Raw genomic sequence first — 21,428 nt, forward strand, 5'->3', positions numbered from 1 at the left:
CCAAGTGAATGAGGCAAACAGAAAAGATAAAATGTAGGTGTTAGCTGTAATGCCACCAAGAATATGGTCCCTCTTTATTTTTTCCCCAATGGCACAAAGGTGTAGACAAGAAAAATGCTTTTGTTTTTTTCGCTCTAGTTTTCCTTCAGGTACAGGCTATGAGGTAGATGGGGACAAATGAAATTCTGGGGCTTGAAAACAATGTGTGTGTGCCTGATTATGAGTGTCTTTGAGATTACCTAGTATATATGTATTTTCTAACAACAAAACAGTCAGATAGTGCCTGCCCTGCTTTATAAGATGAAAAGAATTTGTATAACTCCAGAAATGTAAAAAGTATTTTATTTAACTCCATCATTTTGACATTTTTTTGCAGTAAAAAAACTGTCAGGAAGACCTGTCATTCTCCTGCTGTTTGATCAGCACAGCCGAGGAATGGTTTAGGAAGCTACGTCTGCCTCTCAGATGTATTTTCAAGAAATGATTGTGAGAGCGCTGCTGCTCACATCCATCCCTGGGAGGGAAGGCCTAAAGGCAAACTGCAGATTATAACCTGTCTCCTAGGGATGGATGAAACAGGGGAACTCTTCATCTAGGCTCCATTTCTGTTAGCTTCTGCCTCTGAAGTCAGACACACTGCTGGCCATGGGCCCAAGAGCAGGTTTGCTAAGGCAGAGTACGCAGCTTAACACCCCGTATCAACATAACTTTATTGGTGACGCGTACGGCAATGAATGAGTGTTGGGCTGCAGCTTCTGTATGGTATCTGGAAGATGTTGCTCAAGGAGGACAGTTTGCATGCTGAAGCTCATCACAGACGTTTGTGTATCAGTGAAACCGTTGACACCAGTATACTTCCTTAGTATACTGAGAGATTTTAACAGTGGACTTCAGACCTATTCTTGATTTAGAAAATCTGATGTGAGGTGGACAGTCTGCAAACTGGCCAGAATGGCTTACCCATTAAAAATGAAGACCCTTTTGCATCACAGTGTGTCTTTTCCTTTCCTGTCTATTCGAATCACAGTGAATGCTGATCAGGATTTTTATCAGTCCATGGCAAATGGATTGAAAAGTCTCTATCAGGTGAAAGAACTGATGTGGTACCGACTGTTCTCAAATTTCTCAGCAATCCCTGGATGTCTATCCTGGTTCAGAGGTTTTATCACAGCAATATTTTACAGCTTCTATAACTTACGTATTTCTGAAGTTTATTGTTGGCAGGTATAGCATATTCTCCTGGGCTTTGTGGTTTCATCTATTTTTCTTCTCATCTTTCATCCACATCTGATAATCAACTCCACACAGGTCGAAGAACTCTTCAAAGCACTCCTTTGAACATCTGCCTCCTTAAAGGCATCCCTGTTGTATTCTCTGATAACTTGGATCTCATCCAGTTTTGCTAGATAAAGACTTAGGAGTATTTGGTGAACACCTCAATAGCTAAACAGGAGAGCAAAAACAGGTTCCTACATTTTTCATTAGCATCTGGTCTGAGAACAGTAGGAGGGGAAGAGCCAGCAGGAAATGTTCTGTATGCACTGGTTGCAAACTGGTAGTTGCTCTCCCCGATGAAGCTACATATTTGAAGTACCATTTAAGATTTTCAGCAGGGAGCTATCATTCCATCATTTATGTTAGTTATGAGGCATATAAATGAGATTTTTGTTACTCTTCTTCCAAAATACAGAGCGGAGCATCCCACTTTTTCACCAACTGTTCAGTTGAAACCAGCTGCTTTCGGTTTCTAAAGCATACATAGCACTGGGAGTCTGCTGACACCACAGAGAGATTTGGTCTCCTAAGTATCCAAAGAAGTTTCAGTGAAGGGATAACCTATTCCATAGTCAGGTACTCATCAGAAACCTGATGTATTTTCCAGTGAAGAAAATGCAAACTTTCCATTGACTTCACTGAGTTTAAGTATTGTTTCTTCCTATTTAATTTCCCATTATGAGCTCTGTTCTCCATAATTTTGTTATTAAAATGTGTTTCCAAATTGCCTTGCCTCTTCACTGCAGTAGTAATTTCTCTGACCTTTTCCCATCACTTTCCAGACCAACCAAATTTCATCAACATGAAGACAAGGCAAATATCCTCAACTTCTGCTGCTTCTAGTATGACCCTGCTCCTCTTAAAAATCCCTCCTTCAGATTCCTATAACGTGTGCAATTGAAGCAAACTTCTTGAACTTGTCTTGTGTCTTTTTCTGTCGTTATATCGCTCCTGTTCCCTTTCTAGAAGGCATTAAAATGCATCCAGAGGGAAGAACGGTATAAGGCCAATTCACTTGATTTTCACACATTTAGACATCTTTGATCCTTCTCTACTGCCCCTGCCTGTCTTTCTTGTCACTAACATCCTGTTTATTCTGTCTTCCTTAAATTGTCTTGTGCTTACGGCATTTATGGCATTTATAAGTTTTCAGGGACAGAAACCTCAGCTTCTGCTATATATAATTGAAGGATATTCCTAATCATAAGAGTGAATGTGGAATTATTTTCTGGAAATGGATGTGAATCAACTGTAAGATTTTCCACTGCCTTCAGAAAAGCTGTCCACTTACACTGGCTAAGTACCTTAAGTGTTCAAGCTTACTTATTCAGTGTCCTGGATAAAGAGACATCTGTGATTAGTCAGCAGTGTCTAGAATTGGAGGCAAGGACAGTCTGCAGGAAGCCTCAGCCTTTTCTTCAGAAAGCTGAGTGACTTCATAAAACTTTAGCATGAAAGATACTACTCATTCTGCTTAGTAAGTATATCAAATTAATAGGAAATTTATGATGGAGACAGAAGATGCAGTGTCTTTAGTATGCCAAAAGCACCTGAGACCTTTGTTTACACTGCTGTGAGTTATGCAACAGAACAAAAGAAACAAATTTTGAATGTATTAGGCATTCCCTACCACCTCCACTCCAATTTTCTTTCCAGGGCAAGGAATCCAGACTATCTTCTTTGCCAAATGCAGTGAAGGCAGAGAAATATAAGACTTTTGTTCACTGAAGTTAGTAAACCTGAAATAGAGTGCTTTTATCTTCTATTAATTATAATTAAAATATAAGGATAAAACAATATTGTTTTCTGTTATACAAAAGTAGTTAATGCAGTGAGTTGATTATTAATACAAAAGACCTGCTTTGCTTTACCCTCTTACACTATTCTTTACTCAGAATATTGTTCCAGCTGTAACCATGAAAAATAATGCTCCTTTGAGCTTCGTCATGCAGTTGTTGAAACAGTTGTAAAGCTGAAAGCACTGTAAAAAATATGATGCATGACAAAGTGCTAGAATGGGAAAATCTCATTGTCACATTAATTATCTATTGACAGAAGATATACAGTAGGTGATGCAATGGCTTTGGGTGTTCTTGTCTTTATTACCTCTTGGGGGAAGAGTTCAGATCATGAAATGAGTTTGGTGCTCTCGAGTGGACATTTGTCCTCATCACAAAACAACCTCATAATTCAGAGCGATGTAACAAAATTGGAGAGCTCAAATTGAGGAGGCTTAGCACTAGAAGCATCAGGGAGTTATAAATCAGCCTAGAGGTTCAGGGCAATGCCTCTTGGGGTGACTTTCACAGCATCTGTGAGACAATGCCATCGCCATTACAAATCACTTTACCAAGCAGACATCCTAAGAAGTTCCACATACTTGAAGGGATAGATCACTTCAGAAACAGTGCTAAATGAGAGGTTGATCAGAACAAGTCTAAGATTCTGCTCTGTTCAAATGCCATTAAATCTCATGAAAACCAAGACTGCAATACTGAATTAAAGCCACATTCAGCAATTTTGCTTTTCCTCTGCTAATTGTTAGGTATATTTCACAGAGTGGTGAACAACGAGTAGCGTGGGTGATGCACAATCATACACAAATAAGAGAGAGACCCTTAGGGGGAAATCTAAATATGGCTATATTTAATTGTGTTATATCAGCATAACTGTCTATAGCAGACATCCATCTCTCAACAAATTTAGGCAAAAAATAGTGAATTCCTATGGCAGACTGTAAATTTTGAATGACTTATATGAAATGAATTGATGATCTTTAGTTTAATTTTTAATAAACTGGTGTCATCGTATTAGTATCACCTGTTGAGGGGGTTGCAGCAGGTACCTTTGTTTGATGTTTCTACTGAGCCAAGAAGACCTCCTGACAGCTATTTTGCTTATAATGATATCACAGCCTGGTTCACAGAGATTGTAAAATTCTTTATTTTCAATCTAGGAGAAGGTGTTGGCAGAGTAATAGTGTTATCCATCACTATGGGACACTAAAATCTCTAAAGAGCCATCTTCTGATTCTTATCTGTGTTCTATCTGCCAAGATCTAGGGAAGGGTGAAGTGTCCTGGAAAGGAACAGAGTGAGAGCTATACAGAAACATGTGACAAACATCAGGAGAATTCCCTCTTTGAGTTCTAGCTATGCATTCTTACAACCAAGCCTCCAAATACAATTTTTTTCATGTAAATGCATGATTTGCAATCATTTGTAAAGACATTGGAGTGTTACAGACCATAGTTCATGAACTGACAATGTAAGAAAACATGGAAGGCTTCTGTGCTTAAGGTCTTGGGTCTATGTGTAGAACATGTGAAAAAAGGAAAGCTTAAATACTGTGAATATTCCACCTTGGCGTACAGCTTTCTCAAATTACTTCACAGCCAGAAATAGCAGGTGAGCTGTCAAAACTGGGAAGCGTAATTAACTGCCATATATTATGTATTTGCAAAAGACACCATGGATATATTTGCAAAGAGGTATTATTTTATTTTATTTATTAGTTGGCTTTAATTATACTCGTGGAAGAAGCTGAATTATAGCCCAACTGCAACACAGTCTGACAGTGGAGTAAGTTATAGCTGCCACCTTCATGGTATTGTGGGCAGCATAGCAGAGTAAAATGACCTGCTTCCTTCTTGAAATTTTCCAAATATGATTAGGAAAGATGGGGGACTAGTCAGAGACTGAAAAGTCTTTAGACACAGAGCTGCTGTTTTTTAATTCTGTCACCTAGGTTTGACAGCTAAATACAACCTTCTGCTGTGATGGAATCATAATGATTAATTAGGGAAAGCAGCTACACCAAGCTTCTTTTTCAGGTGTGACTTATGTTATCCTCACTCTCTCTAACCTCCATAAGCTTTGCTCAATTAACTGAGGTTAAGTATTATAGATTATTGAGGAATTGGGTGATGGTAAATCAGAATGACATTGCCATTTTAAAAATAAAGGATGGTAGGTATTTCAGAGATAAAATTCAGTGCCAAGCAATCTATAGCATCATTCTCTCCTCTGCCACAGATATGAGGTAGGCAAATCATTAACGATGAAATTTATCACACCTGAATTTAGCCATAAAAGAATTAGGATTGAAAACCCAGCTGCTCATTAATTAGCAACATATAGTCATTGAAAAGAGGCAGCTATTTCAGGGGGTGATTCATCCCATGCTAAGATAGTACCAATCTAGATGTGACAAATCACCAGTTAGATGAACCCCTTTCTCCTTATTGACCAAAGAGGAGCTCTTAACGGCTAGATGTTCATATGACTAAAATGGAGTGAGATAAATCCAGGCCTTTCTGCCCTGTGCCGATTTAGATGCCTGAAAATCCTGGTGGAAGCTCAGTGATGTAGAAGAGCCTCAGAAGATCTAATGCCCCATTCTTTTTGAAGTGCCTAACCTGGAGATTTAGTGGGCTTAGCACACCTAAAAGTTCGATTGCTATTTTTAACATACCAAGGGATGAACCTCAGCACAGGCACTTCAACTTCTCTGCTGTTAAATTACTAGAATGATTCTTAGCAAGGTGTTAGATTATATCAGCTAGCACTTTCCTAAACAGCTCCTGAGCATGGTGCAGAACTTGGCATAGTTCAAGGACCACTTCTAACACGTAGTTTGTCTGTGGTAATCCTGCTTTGAGGGGTAAGAAAGTGTAATAGTATGGAAAGGTGTTACTCCATTCTAGATGACTTTAATGCCAGATAGTAGTTCAAGGCATGTTTAATTTATTAATTCATTTAAAACATAATCTTACACTGTATCTGCACTCTCTTTTTTTAATTTTTTCTGCACTATAAACTGACCAGAAGCAAGGTACTCCTAAAACTAGAAAGCAGAGCCAGGGATGATACAACATACCTCTCAGTAGTGCAGGTGAAATAACATAATAGCCAAAACTAAATGGTTTTCTGTTGGCTCAAAGTTAAGGCATCTACCTGAAAAAAGACCAATGAACATCCCTCAAGGTTTCTCAGGCTACTTATTTCTATGGTCTTTTATGCACGGAATGATGCCTGCATTTCCCTCTATTCAGTGTGCAGTATTGGGATACTTACAGACGTTTCCTCTTCTTATTTATTGTCTCGTAGCTGCTGTCTGTTCAGTGCAGCCTCCTGTTGTCTCTGCACTGATACTTACCTCATAAACTCTTTGAGCAAGCACATCTCTTTGTCTATTGGAAACTTGAAAAAATTAGAGAAAACTTGAGAAAATATATGTGGCAATATAGGTAAAATAATAATAACAATTATTATTATTATAGTATAAATAGTCTTCAGCTGTGGGAGGCAGCAAACAAAAGAATTCACCATAAATCCTTATTTGTGTTCGTATTCCTCAGAAATAATCGTTCGAAAGTAGAAATACAATCACATGTGATTTAACCCTTTTCAGTAAAGTGGTACTTTTGATGGAAAATTTTTGACAAATCAAAAAATTTCAGTGGATTTTTTTTTTTTTTTGAGAGGAAAAATGGAGAACAAAATAACAGATTGTAATGAGCTGGAATTCTTCACAAAACTGTACCTTTTTTATAGGTGACAAAATAAAATATATTGACTGCCTCCCACCCTCAGCCCTCCAAAATATAATTAATTCATTCAAACCCTACAAAATACCTAGAAGAAAAATGAAAAAAAAAAAAAAAAGAAAGTGTAATAGGGAACATACCTATTTCTCTAATGAAGCCAGTTATAACCTCAGAAGCAAGACAAATGACACTGATTGCTAGTACAGTTTCATGGAAGTAATGATCTTTATTCTTTGACACAATGTGTGCATATTTAAATTGTAAAATTTATAAATAAAGTAAATATTAAAATGAGAAGTCTATTTAAAAAAAAAAAAAAAAGTCAATGAGGCTATATTCTACTTCATGCCAGCTTTAAAAAGGAATATTTAAAAGACCTGTCCAACTGTGTGATAAAATAATTCACCTGGATGGTCAAGGACTGTGAAAGAACGGTTTCTGGCCTGATGCAATTCTGTACTAAGTAGAGGGCTGGCTGCTACATCACAGATGTTATTACATGGTGGGACAGAGCTGCACTGGTCTAGGGGGAGCTCTCGGAGGTATCAGATGGACAATGCCTTTGTGCGCTCCTTAGCGGGCAGTGGGAACGTGGCCGATGCACTGCATGTCCGTAGGACAGCGCACCTCCGTAGCTCACCAGTTCTGATAAGTAATAAGTGGAGGAGGCAGAGTCATAGCCCTGCACCATTCTGAACAGCTAGCAGTGCTTGACTTGTGCTATCCTTGCCAAGCCTTCATGCTAATGGAAAGCACACAATGAGGATGAGCCTCTACAGGATCAAAATTGGGAGCCCCTCGTGGTCCCTCTGAGCCCAATTCTCACACACACATGCGTGTGCACATGCGCGCACACACACACACACACACACACACACATATATATATATAACAGCTGAGCACAGTCTAAATCTACATATGAAGGCAAAGCCGAAGGTCAAATCCTAAAGTCCTTAAATAGTCAAAATTTCCAGTGAAATCAATAATATTCATTCCTGGGATGGTGAAATGATCCATGCATGAGAGAGAGGACACAATAAGTGCATCCCTTGTTCTAGAGCTGGTGAAAGCTGATTCTGCTCTGGATGCCGACCTAACTCCTAGCATTTGAAGACCAGCCAGGGACTATAGGGAAAAACACAATATTTTCTCCACTTAGATATGGAGAGAAGGGATGAGAGGGTATGCTAAGTGACCTTATAATACAAAGGAGCGACAGGGCAACCATAAATTGGGCCTTCAAGGAGCTATTTCTGCATGAGGGCTGACGGAAAAGAACTCCAGGACCTGGTCTGGAAGATGCTGTGTCAATGCTGCCTTTTTGAACTGTTGCAGGTTACTGTGGTCAGCTCCTGAGGGGTTGCTCACAGGAAAATGCCATCAAGTTGTACTTTCTCTTTTCTTCTTCAGGGACCCTTTCAGTTTCCGCCATAGACTATCCTTCCTCTTCATCTTCTTCTCTGCCATGGGCAGTGAGGACTCCTTCCTTCGTATTTCCCTCACGAGTCCATGAAAGACATCATCAACGTAGAAACGGAGGGCAGCTGAAGTTTCAAAAAAGGAGCATGAGTATTCTCTGGCTAAGCTCATTCCTTCTTCAGTTGAGACCTACAAGGAAAAAAGGTCCATAAATATCAGCTAACGCACAAAGTATGAACCAACTAGGACACCATTGCAGTACGTGTATTTTGTCTATCTGGATACCACTGGAGTGCCACTCTTGGGGCACATCACCAACGTTTAATTTAAGAGGTAAATATTCTAACAGTACTACATAGACAAGATCCATGAGCAAAAAAATCAGTCTGAATCCATGAGATGTTTGAAAGTTGTATACTGACAGTATTCGTGCATTCAGCCATATGTCTCTACTTTTGATGCACTGAAATTTCCAAGCATTTCCTTCCTTTAGTGTAGTAATCGTGTGAGGTTTGGAAGTGTTAATACATTTGTTGCATTGTTTGGAACCGAAGGCCAAAAAGACTTCAGTAGAATTATGGTCGTGGAAAAGCCTTACCTACCATTTATCTAATCCTGTAAGCAATTTGACTCTTTAAGCACAGCAATTGTCATACCTTTAAGATTTTTCAGGTACTTGAATTTCTGAGTATGCTTTAAAGTATTTTAGTTTTGGCAGGCCTGTAATCCTATCACTTAGCTTATGCCTGAGCTGCACAAAGATCTAAAACCTATTTGTTTTTCAGCTCATCTTTCTTAAGTGGTCTAATGTACTTATTCTCAGAGAACATCCAGGAAATGTGCCCTTGTATTTTGAGGAAATTTAAGGGAAGGAATTACTATGAACCTAGAAGAAACCCATGCAGCTCTCTTTAATTTGCCTAAATTTTGAAATATGCAGATTATTCCTAAAGTTTCCTCATTGGCTACCTCTTGGCTTTTGATCCATCAGTGTGCTAAACCTAAGAAGGGTGCTCAGTATGCCAGTTCCTGTGTGCCTTAAACAGAGTTTAGACGCTTATCCTAAAAAGTAATGATTGCCTCCTACTTCAGGTATTTTTTGCACTTTGGAAGCTCATCCAATAACATGCAGCAAGTCTACAGCAAAACGATGCGTGAATCCTATGAGCTTTGGAATTTCAGGCTGGCTTCCCAGCCAGCAGAATATCCTTTCTTCTCCATATTTGAGTATAAAACTCTGTAGATGAAATGTAAGATATATATTCAAATTCAAGATTGGAAATTCCAGCCTTTAGTTGTATTAATATTTGAATGTCATGATTACTCAAGTAACATTCACACCATATGGATAATAAGATGAAAAAGCTCTGTGAGGTCCCTGTCAAGAACAACCTAAATTCTAGGTTATGAGAAGTCTCAGTTGCTACTGCCTACTGCAAAATTAATCTTGTTCTTATTCCTTACTTCATGCAGTCAGTGCACCATTTAAATGTGTTAGACATATAAGCCCTGATGTTTCAAGGTATAAACTTTCTCATACCTGCCAACCATGAGGAAGAAAATGTCCACTATGATCAGAATATGACCTCACTTTATTTTATTTTGCATCTCCCTCTAAAGCCAGACACAGTGAGAAACAGGATTTTGGAAGAAGCACAACATCAGTCTGTTTCAGCTTGGAAGTATGTCTACACCTTTTATGTACCGACATAATGCAGACCATAGAATTTCTCCCCAGCACCTTTGCACTGAGTCACAAAGTTTCCGACATTCGTAGGATCATTCCTCTATGTTACAGCTTTAATCTTAATTTAATTAAGAATATTGTAAGGGTAAGCACCGTGGTGGTATGCCAACCTAAATGATACTCGCTGACACAATGAAAGATTGTTATTGTTTTCCAACTGCTTTAATTGCCAACCTTTAGCAAAAGGAGATGGGTAGCAATATGGTCCTTGTTTTTCTCCGGGCAGCTGTGCAAGCAAAATATGTGATTCAGTATGTCTATTGGGTACCATTGAGAAATTGATTGCCTGGATAGAAGACTATTTTAGTCTATTTTGGACTTTTTAATCATTTTTTTCCTGTTACTATACCTTGTTTTAGCTGAGGGAGGATTTTTTATTTTATTTCATTTTGTTAAAGATAGCGCAGTTCTGAGCAAAACATTATGCAGAGCTGCAGTTTCAGAGAAGATTTTACACATTCATTGCCTTAAAGAAAAAAAAAATCCACATAAATTGAAACATCCGTATGTTAAAAGGATGGTAAGGTTGCAAATATAATTAGAGTGCAAGCACAGCACTACTCAAATATCAGAAATTGCCTTTCCCTTTGCTCCACGATTTTCCAGTCTTCGTCCACCTATTCCCTCTTTTATGTTTCCAGTCTTTTCAAGGATCAAAATTATGTTTTATCCCACCTGCAAGGAAGAATAATTGCAGGGAAAGCACGCAAAGCTCCGTAATGAAAGGCAACTAGTAAAAGCTGCAAGAACTGGAGCATTCTCAGGAGACACAAGTAGTACAGAAAAACTTGTTCCCATATTCTATGTGGCTGGTATCAAAGGCCTGTGACTTGGCCAAAGTTGTCTGGCTTTCTATAAAGGAGTTTCCAGAGTTTCCTACCAAAATATGGAGACAACATTAGAGTCATTGATAGAAATAGTTAATTCACAAAACAAAGTAATTTAGCATGAGAAGGACACCTGGCACAAACAATTTCAGGCCATTTAGTCAAAGTTTTTTAGCTTCAAGGCTGAAAATAGTTTTTTTCTGAAGTGCAGTGCTGTCATAATTATAGCTGGTGCTTTCAGTACTGCTGAAAATATAGGTATAATAATTTAATGTGTTTGCTGAAGAAACTGTAGGTATAGAGACTGTCCAGAGGAAAAATACATATTTTGATTTTAGTTTGTAATTTGGCCAAGAGACTAGATGCCTATGGAATTAGAAACATGGGATAAAGCCCTTGATGAGGTCACTGACATTCTTCATAATTCTAGAGATTTATGTTGTTCCCATCTTATTGCCAGAACAGAAACTATTTCATGGAAATCCAGCCCAGATCGGCACAGCTCAGAGACTTGTTGACAAATTGCAGCTTCCACAGGAAGATATGATCTGTCAGTGTGACATGGACAGATAGGTCAGGGAGTGAGGTCATGCTATTGAATATATATCTGGAAAACATAGCTTTATATCTCATCTTCAGAGTAACCCTCTGTGATTGAATCTGACATTGTTTCCCTAAGTATAATTCTGGTTTTATTGATTCCAATTTATCTCATTCTTTTGCTGTTTCACTTAAGAAGAGAATGAAGGAGAAAGGCTGGGTACTGAAGATAATGAAAGATGAAGAGTAAAAGGAGGGTACAAGCTTCTCGAGTCTAATCCAGCCTTCATTTGAAAACTGCAAGAGCCTATGGGTCTTTGGATGAGGCCTTGCAGAAGCAGAGCATGAAGAACACCGTGCAACTGAAGAGCAAGATCCCCTGAAGGACAAGTCAATGAAGTGGGCAGTGAAGCCTCATGAGTAGGATGTGTGAGCCCTGGGGAAACAGTATTCTCACATCTTTCTTGCGAAATATACGGCTCTGAGAGTCCAGTTCAGTGTGTGTGATTTGAGAGGGAAGGTACATCAGTTATAGTGTTTGAACTGTGGATAGCACACAGGAATACAGGCTTAATTTGGGTTTTTTTCATCACTGTATAGTTCAGGAGGAACTGAAATGCAGCTTCGGAATGAAACAAAACTTCATAAAGATAGGAAGTATTCACTGGCTGCAAACTGCATTTTACAGCATTAAGATTCTGTTTGTGGCTTTTGCAAACCTCCCTTGGAAAATTACAAGTGAGATTAAATGCAATGCTGACAGCCTGTGAAAGCAGTGATGGATGAGCTGCCATCTTTAAGACAGCCAGCTCCCCACTAAGGTCAGCTCCTGCACAACCAAAAGGACAGTGCAAAGCCACAGGGGTTGGATAGTGGGTGGGTAGGCACTGGCACTCACTGACCCCCATATGCAGAACATAAAAATATCTGGACCTGAGAAGAGCAGCACAAAGAACTAAACAGATCAATAGTCTATCTGTGCCCTTGGATTGTCATTAGCTGGAAAATCTCCATCAGGATCAGCCCAATTTCTCTCTAGCTTTGTCTCTGCTTTCGTCAAGGCAGAAGCAGAAACATCTTAAAGCAGATTTCACTCAGAGAGCTTGTGTTAGCAGAATCAGCAGAATCACCTTGGCTGAGCCAGTGTTGGTCATCTTGCAGGAAAGTAATGAATTTCCACGTATGCATCTCATTCCTGAGACACTGGGAATTAGTGCTATCTGCCTGACATGGCTTTTGCAGCTACCCATCAGTGATTAGGAGCTCCAGGTTGACATGGAGAGGTCTGGAGGCTGCAGGTGAAGTACTAGTGGTTGCAAGGATTCGTCTAAGTATTAGTTGCACAGGCTTCCTTCCTGGCAGCCCTCATTTGCTTTGCAATGGGAAAGAGTCGCAATTTCAGATCTAAAAGTTTCATTCTGAGAATGGTTGCTGCAGGAGACATGGGGTCTTGATCACAAATCAGAGACAGGAGGGGATACAAGCTGCTCAACACAGTGCTCATCTAATCCCATTGAGGCTTATAGGAGGAATTCTAGTGGATTTTGATCAAGCACTGTGTAGATAGCATTTTTGAGAGGCAGTAATTTACATGAGCTGTAAATGATTTAGGAACTATTTATAAACATAGGGAGGGAAATAATATCTTAATCAGCAGGCCCCATTTGTACCACAGCATCTAAAAAGAGGGTTACAAGAAGCCACGAATACTCTGAATGATGTCTAAGAAAGATCGCTGTCCCCTCCTTTCACCTCTGGATGTCTGAGCCACATAAGAATTGTTCTGTATCTCAGCAGGCCCCTGTTCTGGAAAATAAGCAGCTGAATAGCAGGTTATGTATCAGAGATAGGCAGAAATTCCAGAAGAATCTAAACAAAAGTCCATGTCCATTCCTCTCACAATCCATTTCCTCAGAATATCAGGACAAACAAAATAAGCTTTTTGGTACAGAAGCTCAAAACTGTAAAAAAGGCCACAGGGAAAGACCTCAAGAGATCAAAGGTATTGACAATATCCAGGGTCTGCAATAGGAGCAAATTTGCAAGGGAAAAGGAGAAAAATAATCTTATGGTTCTAGAAAGTGAATCTCATGCTGTACTATGAAAGGGAGCAAAAAACGGGCGCTGCCTATCTGACATGAATGACAATTTGTTATTAATTTCAGCTCTGAGTTTACGCCTAAGGCACTCCAACCTAGCACCTGCAAGGTTTCTCAGTACTGATGAGCAACAATCAGGACTGATCAATTTTTACTAGGCTTAGTTCCTCCTTGTCTAAGCTACCAAGAAAATATAGGTGGTCCCTGGCCACCCAGCACTGACAAAAGTCAGGGACCTACCCAGTTATCTGGACAGGGACAAGCTCTGTAGTTTGACAGGCAGGATTAGGTCTAGTGGAGCTTGAGCTGAACTTTCCTATGTTGCCACTTTCCTTTCCTAAAGCCAAGCACTGTGACTGTAAGTATTTGATTCCTGTTTTAAGAAACATTCAGCCCAATCCGCTATCCCAAAAGCACATCTATTACACCCGTATCATTTCTGACAGTTGTTAATTTCTTCCTCAAACAAGTGTTGCATCAACAGACATGGTGACAAAGACTTTGTACGAGCTGGTTTAAGGGTCTTTCCAAGCGTGAAATACTATTGTTCAGGTCAAAGCTGAAATACTTGGATATTATAACAGTAGCTGGGGTTCGAAAACCTGAGCAGAACCAGACAGAAAAGACAAATCAATCTTTCTGTCTTTTCAAGACAAGCAGCACTGCTCTTATTTGTTCACATAATATTTGTCATGGAATATCTTCTGAAAAAAGAAAAAATGCTCCAAGCCCTTTCACTCTTCTGCTTTTTTTTTTTCAGATATTTACATTTATAAACTGTCTATCATATCCTTGCCACTGTACAATGACATCCCTGAAAGTAGGGGGAAAAAAGATCAAGTGGAAATCAATTCAGGCTGAAAGAAATGTTGGAGATTGGGCTTTGTGAGTTACCAGTATTTCCTCTTTGTGGCCAAACATTCAATATGACTATGTTTCAGATCTCAGAAATGCACATTACTAAAGGAAAGCAAAAATATTGGAGGTTAAATGCTCCAGTTTTCATCCCTTCAACCCAAGCATTCTCTTTTATGTCAGGATTTTTAGAGGCATTTCAAAGTGAATTATTGCTTCAAAATATTATGTTGAAACTCCTCCTTCTGCAAATGTAAAAATTACACATTTTAACCTTTATATGTGATCAAATTCACAAACGTATACAATACAATTGCTAATTTCTTTTGGCCAAAATTCCACCAGAATTCACAACTAGTTTTACCTGACAAAAACCAGCATGTTTCAGTCAACAATACATCATTTTTCCCTCAGTCCTTGGGGAAGCAGACACCTCGTTTCAACAGCCTGAGCGGTAAATGAATAACTTGCTGCAGAAATGCAAGAGGAGAATTTCATGGCGACCCTTGCTGTATCAACATAATCCAACCAATGGATTTTATCCTTAAATCCATTTGGAAGTCTTCAGAAGTAATTAGTTGAGCAAACCTCACTGTGACTTCATGGCAGGCAATTCTGCATGCTCAGCTTTGCTGATCTTCTAGATTACAAGGCTAGATGAGATAAAAGCTGCCATACAATTAATCATTATTATGAGTGTATTGCCATTAGTTCAGTTCCTCCTTCTCCCTCCCCAGAGTGATGGGAAAAGTGGTGCCTCATAAGACTGCCCATGTTTTCCTTCCTACCTTGCCGCTCTGTGACCCTTTTTCTGATTTCACATCTTAGAATTATTAGTGATATGGGATATAGCACGAATGATCATTAACCACTGGATCCATGAGGGAAGTGGAAATTTAAGGGTAGGGAGGACTGGCAGACTGGACCAAGGAGAAGATGTGATCTTGCTGTCTGAACTTTTTGCATTGCCATTCCAATGGATATCCAAATGGCACAGCGCACAGTACTGACGTGTCTCATGCCCTCAGCTGTTGCAACCTCTGGCAGCACCTTGTCTCAGATAGTCTTTCCCTTCCCTTTCTTAAACTGGCTTCTGCATATGAGCAGGAATGGATGCAGTCTGGAAAATTCAGCTTTAGCAGTGCAGAAAATAATAGGATTGTCCAGGAGTTCTGCGATAAGATTTGGGGATTATTTTTAGGGGATGGAGGATAGAGAATGTGGATTGTAAAACCAATTTGCACATTTTTTAAGGAAAATTGTATAATAGTCTCAACAAAAATTAAATTTATAGTCAAAACAAGAGAGACTCATCTATTACAAATTATCTGCATCCCACCTGGTTAGTCACTAAGTTGGGGCATGAATACCAAGCTTAGACTCCCTATTCTGAACCAGGAATAACCACAGTTTCATTTGATCCAAACGAAAGGCAAATTGTTGAGGGCTAGGAAAGTATCTGATGAAACATCAGTGATTGCTTGTTCTTATACTTTTGGTAACTGTTTGATCTTGTTGGTCACTGTTAGATCAGACTGACATTTTTTCTGACCTGCTATGGTCATTGCTAATGTTCTTATATAAAAACTTCAAGCTACTATTAGCTATTTCATTGTATGAATCTCTCTCATGCTTTGTAATAAAAAAAAAAAAAGTCTAGATCCTATGCTGATTCTCACTTGCATTATTTCTTGAAATTGTTAATGTATGTTTTGGGATGGATATTCTTGTATTGCTCAGCACAAATAATGCATAAAGGCAGGGTAGATTTCTGCTTACTAGAGAAATCCATTCTCCCTGTTTTGGCCTATTTTTCCACATTTTGGATCCACAAAGTCATTGTAACGTGGGAGTTCTGCCTACAGGTAATTTAATTATTTGTTGCTTTGTTGCTTTGTTGCAACATTCTTACTAATGTTCTTTTGAGTAAAGAGAAAAATTCCCCATGTGGTTACCTAGACAGGTATGAAATAAGCAAAACACATGAAGCTCTCAGGTACAGTGTTTGCATCTTCTGATAACGCTACTTCATTATTTCATAGATTTAATATTAAATAATTAGATCAGCCTCTCATTTCATGTGAACATCACAAAGGAGTCAGGGTACTGTCCGCAGATTAGGCTGTAAAGGTATTCTCTCTGCTACAAACTGTATTCTTTTGGCTTGATCTTGTCAAAGCCAAGACTGATGAGTGGGATAAGGCAATTTTATACTAGGAAATGTTTCTAGAAAGATGGCCTGAGGACATGACTTAACTGGATATTCAAAGTCACATGATCTTGCATCAGTCAGAGATAGCTCTGGGTCTAATTTGAAGAGAATCTGTGAGTGTTAAATCTTTAGCATCAGTCTTCAAGATGAACAAGTAAGGGTCAATTGCTCAAAGCAGTTTTTCAAAGATCTGACAATTTTCTAAATTGTCCATCATCTTTAAAGGCACTGAGATTGCAATACAGCAGAAGATAGAGACGGTCATAAGATCGTTGCAAAAAGAGGACTTTTCTACATCAGCTCAGCTTGGGAATATTCACAAGAGAAGACCTGTGCTTTTTGTACAGAAAAAATCAAGGAATTAACTGCAGTTTTAAGTTCACAAGAGAGGAAAATTGTTTCAATTTTTTCTCATCAACAAAGAATTTCTTAATTATCATCTGCTAAGAGCAGATGGTTATCAAAAGATTTTCATGTAAAAGAAACTACAAACATTGCCTATTTAGACCTTTCAGACTTTTTTTTTAAACAAATGGTAAGTTAGAAATGTTGAACTCTTACTTATTATAACACTGAAGACACTAGTCTAGTGCTTTAGGAGCACAAAGTAACTTTCAATCCAGCATAGCCAGCTCCCAATATTTTTATCTAACTATAGACTATGTAGGCCATTTTCATGTATGTGTTGGATATTCAGGTTTCACTAATTATTTGAATTCAGTTCTTGATTATGATGGAGATGCTAAGCAGACTGACTACAGAACAAATCTCTATAAAAACATAATATCCTATAAAAATCTCTCTGTCATTATATTAGTACTACTTTGAAGACAGGATAAATACTGCCTCCAGCAGTCATATTTGTTTAGAGAGCACTCCATTGACATGGCAAAATAACAAAACACAGCAGAAGTCAGTGAGGAACGTACAGCAGGATGCTGGTTTCAGCATGCTACTTTCAGTAGCTGTCTACTGAAGACCGGGGAACGTGACTCTCAAAACTTGACAAAAATGAGAATAAAGTCTGGAGACCCAAACAGAAGATGAAGGAAAGGTAGAGGAAACACACATCTTTATTTGTGTGTTTTATACATGCAACCACAAAGGAGAATTGTAAATGGAAAAAAAAAAAAAAAAAAGTGATTCACACCCTTGAATTTGTATAATCTTTTTTTTGAGCTAATGTATCCAAACCGTGTGTTCAGTTAAATGTGTCGTTTTAAGACATATGATTAGATGAGTGGAACTACCTAAGTGCTGAAAGTTCTCTTTATGCTTAAATATCTTGTTGAATGTGGTTTCCAACATTGGAATAAAAGGGTCAGAAAAATGTCTGTTCCAAATGCAGCAGATAGTGTTGTGTGTCCTGACACCACATATTGCTTCACACTATGTGGAGTGCAATACACATAATATTCTGGTGTACAGTTATCATGTCTAAACATACTCCCAGATACAGCTTCCAAGCAGACAGAGAACATTATGCTAAGTTCCTGGCAACGAAAAGAAATTCACAACAAATCTCTCCCTTCCCCCTCCATCTCCATGCAATTCTCATCTGCTGTGATTTGGGGATTCTATCTAGTCTGCTGAAGTGGATATTCTACAGAAAGGAGATAGGGAAGGAATTCATAATGGATTTATAAAGATTTGGATGGCAATGGAACAATCTTTTTTTTTTTTTTTTTTTTTTTTGGTAGAAGTAATTTGCTGAAGTAAGAAAGCATTGCAAATGTATGAGGTATCAAACTGCCATTATGCACTAGTTATAGAGCAATGTTTCATCTGTTCACCTGCTACTTGGGTTGCTTTTCAAAGTGAAAGTTATTCAATGCAATGATAGGGGGAGGCTGTTTCAGGAAACAAGTTTTTGTTGTTCTTGTTGTTGTTTTTTCCTGAAATATGTAATTTAATTTTGAGGTTTCAGTAATTCTGGAGTTTATTGAGGTTTGTCAGACCATCTTTTTAAGGAGAACACTTATATAGAAACTTTACTAAACTAATGACAATGCTCTTCCCCATGTCAGTGTCAGTATCAGTACAGGCAAAATATTACACTTTTGCAGAATGTGAATGGACCGGAGCTTCACTGATGTGCTGCTACTTAGCTCCTTTCTCATATGCTGAAAGGAGAGCTCATGGGTGAGCAAAGGGCCTTTCCTGGTCACAGGAATATTGGAAAAGAGAGAGTCCCATGACATAGGAACCCTAAAATGGACATGACAGCTGCATGAAGGGCATCTACTTAGCAGCACTCATGGCCCCAGGAAGATGTGATCTGCCAGCGTGGAGGACGCGTAACAAAATACTGAGTGTGAAGAACTGCATATGAAGGGTAGAGCAACGAGAAATCAATGTGCTGAAGGAGTAAAATTAAAAATCTTAAATGGCTAGTGGGTAGGAAGAGCTGTAAGAATACATTTAACTAATTAAACATAACAAGCTCTCATACTGCCTGCTAACCCATCTCAAAATTACCTCACTTTTCCTGCAGGCTAGGAACACGCTTGGGTAGTTACCGTGCCAACTTGTTCATCTCTCTCTGTGGTTAGCTTGTCCTCTTGGCAAGCTCCCCATTGGGCAGGCAGTGTTTTTGGAAATCCCTTCTGTATTTGCTGCCTCTGTGAGTCGATGTTTACTTGGAAGACCAAACTTTAAAGTATGGGATTGGGTGGGGGGGAAACAGCTAACAGCTGGCAGAATCTTGACTCTATTGAATATAGCCCCAAACTTCCTTGAGTATATCCCCAAGACATCTGAGAGACTTTTCTAACAGATACTTGAGGAGTGATGATTGCCTAGGATTAATCAGGCTTTTTTTCCCCTAGAATCTTAATTTTGGACTAAGAAACCTAAAAGGTCATCAGGGATGCTAGCCCAAGTAGTTCATGTTTATTGCCACAGAGAAAATGAAACAGTGGAGGGACAAGAAAAGAGAAGTAGAGGAGTGAAGGTGGAAGCACAGTGAGGAGGAGGAAGCACAGATCATGTATGTATTATGCTAGCTGGGGAGCATAATGAGAAAAATAGACTCTTGAAAACCAGAATGGCAGAAAGTCCATGCGAGAAGTATCTGTTTAACCTCCTCTATCCATGATGTATCCATCCAGCTATGCACATATTTTTATGTGTATGTACGTATAAAAGACACTCTCTGAACACACCTTGGGAGCCCCAATCACAATCACAGCTGATTAACTGATATTCTTATCCAGTGTAACAGGCTTTTTATTCCTCCGCTGACAGAGATGTAGCACAATTTACCTGGAGGCATGCGTGAACATGCACATACACACACACGTGCGCTTGCTTACAAATGCTGCTTACAAGCCTCTCCAATACACCTGGCAGAAAAGGTTGGCCTTACAGCGAAGTTTGGATGGCGATGCTGACAGAACACTGCTCTAAAAAGTCCCTTTGATATCAGGAGGCATTCAGCATCAGCTCCTCTGCGGGTTACAGCTGTTTTCTGACATTTATTTATTTCCTGTGTTTTAGTCAGCTGGCTAGCTCAAACCTGAAGTCTACCCAGACTCTGGAAAAGGCATTGAAAAGCACTGAAAAGAGACAGTGCGTGTACTGCAGGCACCACAGCCAGACTGCCCCCCTGCCTCTTCTGAAGACTTTCCAGAAAACCAGAGAGGAAGAGTGATGGGTCATAACATGGAGTACGGCAAACCAGGTAAGCTGCTGCTTCTCTTTCCTCCCGGACAGAAAAGATGGAAGATAAAAGACAGAAAACAGATAACAATTTAAGATTAATACGCAAATAATACTAAGGTGGAAATTAACAGAAATTATACTGGGGATGGGGAAGAAAGAAAGATAAAGCTTTTCAGGAGTAACCTAGTCTGGCTGATGTTAACAATATCTAATCACTGGTAGTCAGGGCAGCTGGCAGGTACATCTAGAACCGTTAGGAGATCGCCGTGCATGCTTGGATGAGCACAGTCATGGTTCAGACTACAGGCAGAGCGAAAATATAACACCTTTTCTCAGTCACACAGGTATAACAGCACAACACAGGCACCCAATACTTCATTTGACTTCACTGAGGAAGTTTGCTTACACTTTCCTAACGGCTGTTTTTTCAAAATAGGTACATAAGTCTAAGTTTAGAGGAATACAATCTCTGGTACTAAAGCAACAGCTGGGGGAAAGCAGTAACTGCTTGAAGCCTTAACAGTTGCTGTCACTAGCAATTCAGGACATGTTATCATCCCGTTATTTTTTTACCCTTAGAAATAAAATGGGTGTTATTAAATGGTTTAGAAAGTGACAATTGCCTGTGGTAAAGTTTTGTTATCCTCTGTGTAAGGAATATTAATAAGAGGTAGGTATGATATATGCGAGTTAAGCTCAGAGAGAAAATAACGTGAATACCATTCCACAAAGAAGAGACAGTTACTGTGTTTGACAACACGTAAACTGTTCAAAAAAATTATCTTGTGTAAGGAAATCAGAGAATGATAACACAATTTGGCTGGAAGAGACCTCTAGATGTCAGTTAATCCAAACTCCTGCTCAAAGCAGGTCCAACTAGACCAGATTGCTCAGGGTCTTGAGCAGTCGAGATCAGTCATGTTTTGAACATCTCCAAGGATGGAACTCCTACAGCGTCTCTCAGCCATTGTTGCAGTGTTTGACCACGTTCATGATGAAAAAACAACACCTCGCAGGTAATCAGATTTTCCTCTGTTCCAGCTTGTCTTTTGCATCTCATCCTTTCACTGTGCATCTCAGAAGAATCTGGCTTTGTCTTCACTCTGCCTATTAGATGGCTGAAGACAGTAAGATGATCCCCTTTCCTCTGGCTGAATAAACCCAGCTCTCTCAACCTCCCCTTGCACGTTTTCTGCTCCAGCCCTCCGACCAACTTGGTAGACTTCTGTCTACTGGAGATTCA

General features: G+C 39.2%; 1 protein-coding gene across 1 annotated transcript in view; it reads right to left on the minus strand.

Moving 5' to 3' along the window:
- Positions 1–7,029: 7,029 nt before the first annotated feature.
- The window catches only part of LOC104138509 (GTP-binding protein Rit2), a 184,439-nt gene continuing 170,040 nt past the window's right edge, over positions 7,030–21,428 (minus strand). Inside the window, exon 5 of the mRNA XM_009666151.2 lies at positions 7,030–8,431. Coding sequence (XP_009664446.1) covers positions 8,204–8,431 — 228 coding nt within the window. The 3' untranslated portion in view covers positions 7,030–8,203. The remainder of the gene's footprint in view (positions 8,432–21,428) is intronic.

Source organism: Struthio camelus, chromosome W, assembly GCF_040807025.1.
Source record: "Struthio camelus isolate bStrCam1 chromosome W, bStrCam1.hap1, whole genome shotgun sequence".
Classification (NCBI taxonomy): domain Eukaryota; kingdom Metazoa; phylum Chordata; class Aves; order Struthioniformes; family Struthionidae; genus Struthio; species Struthio camelus.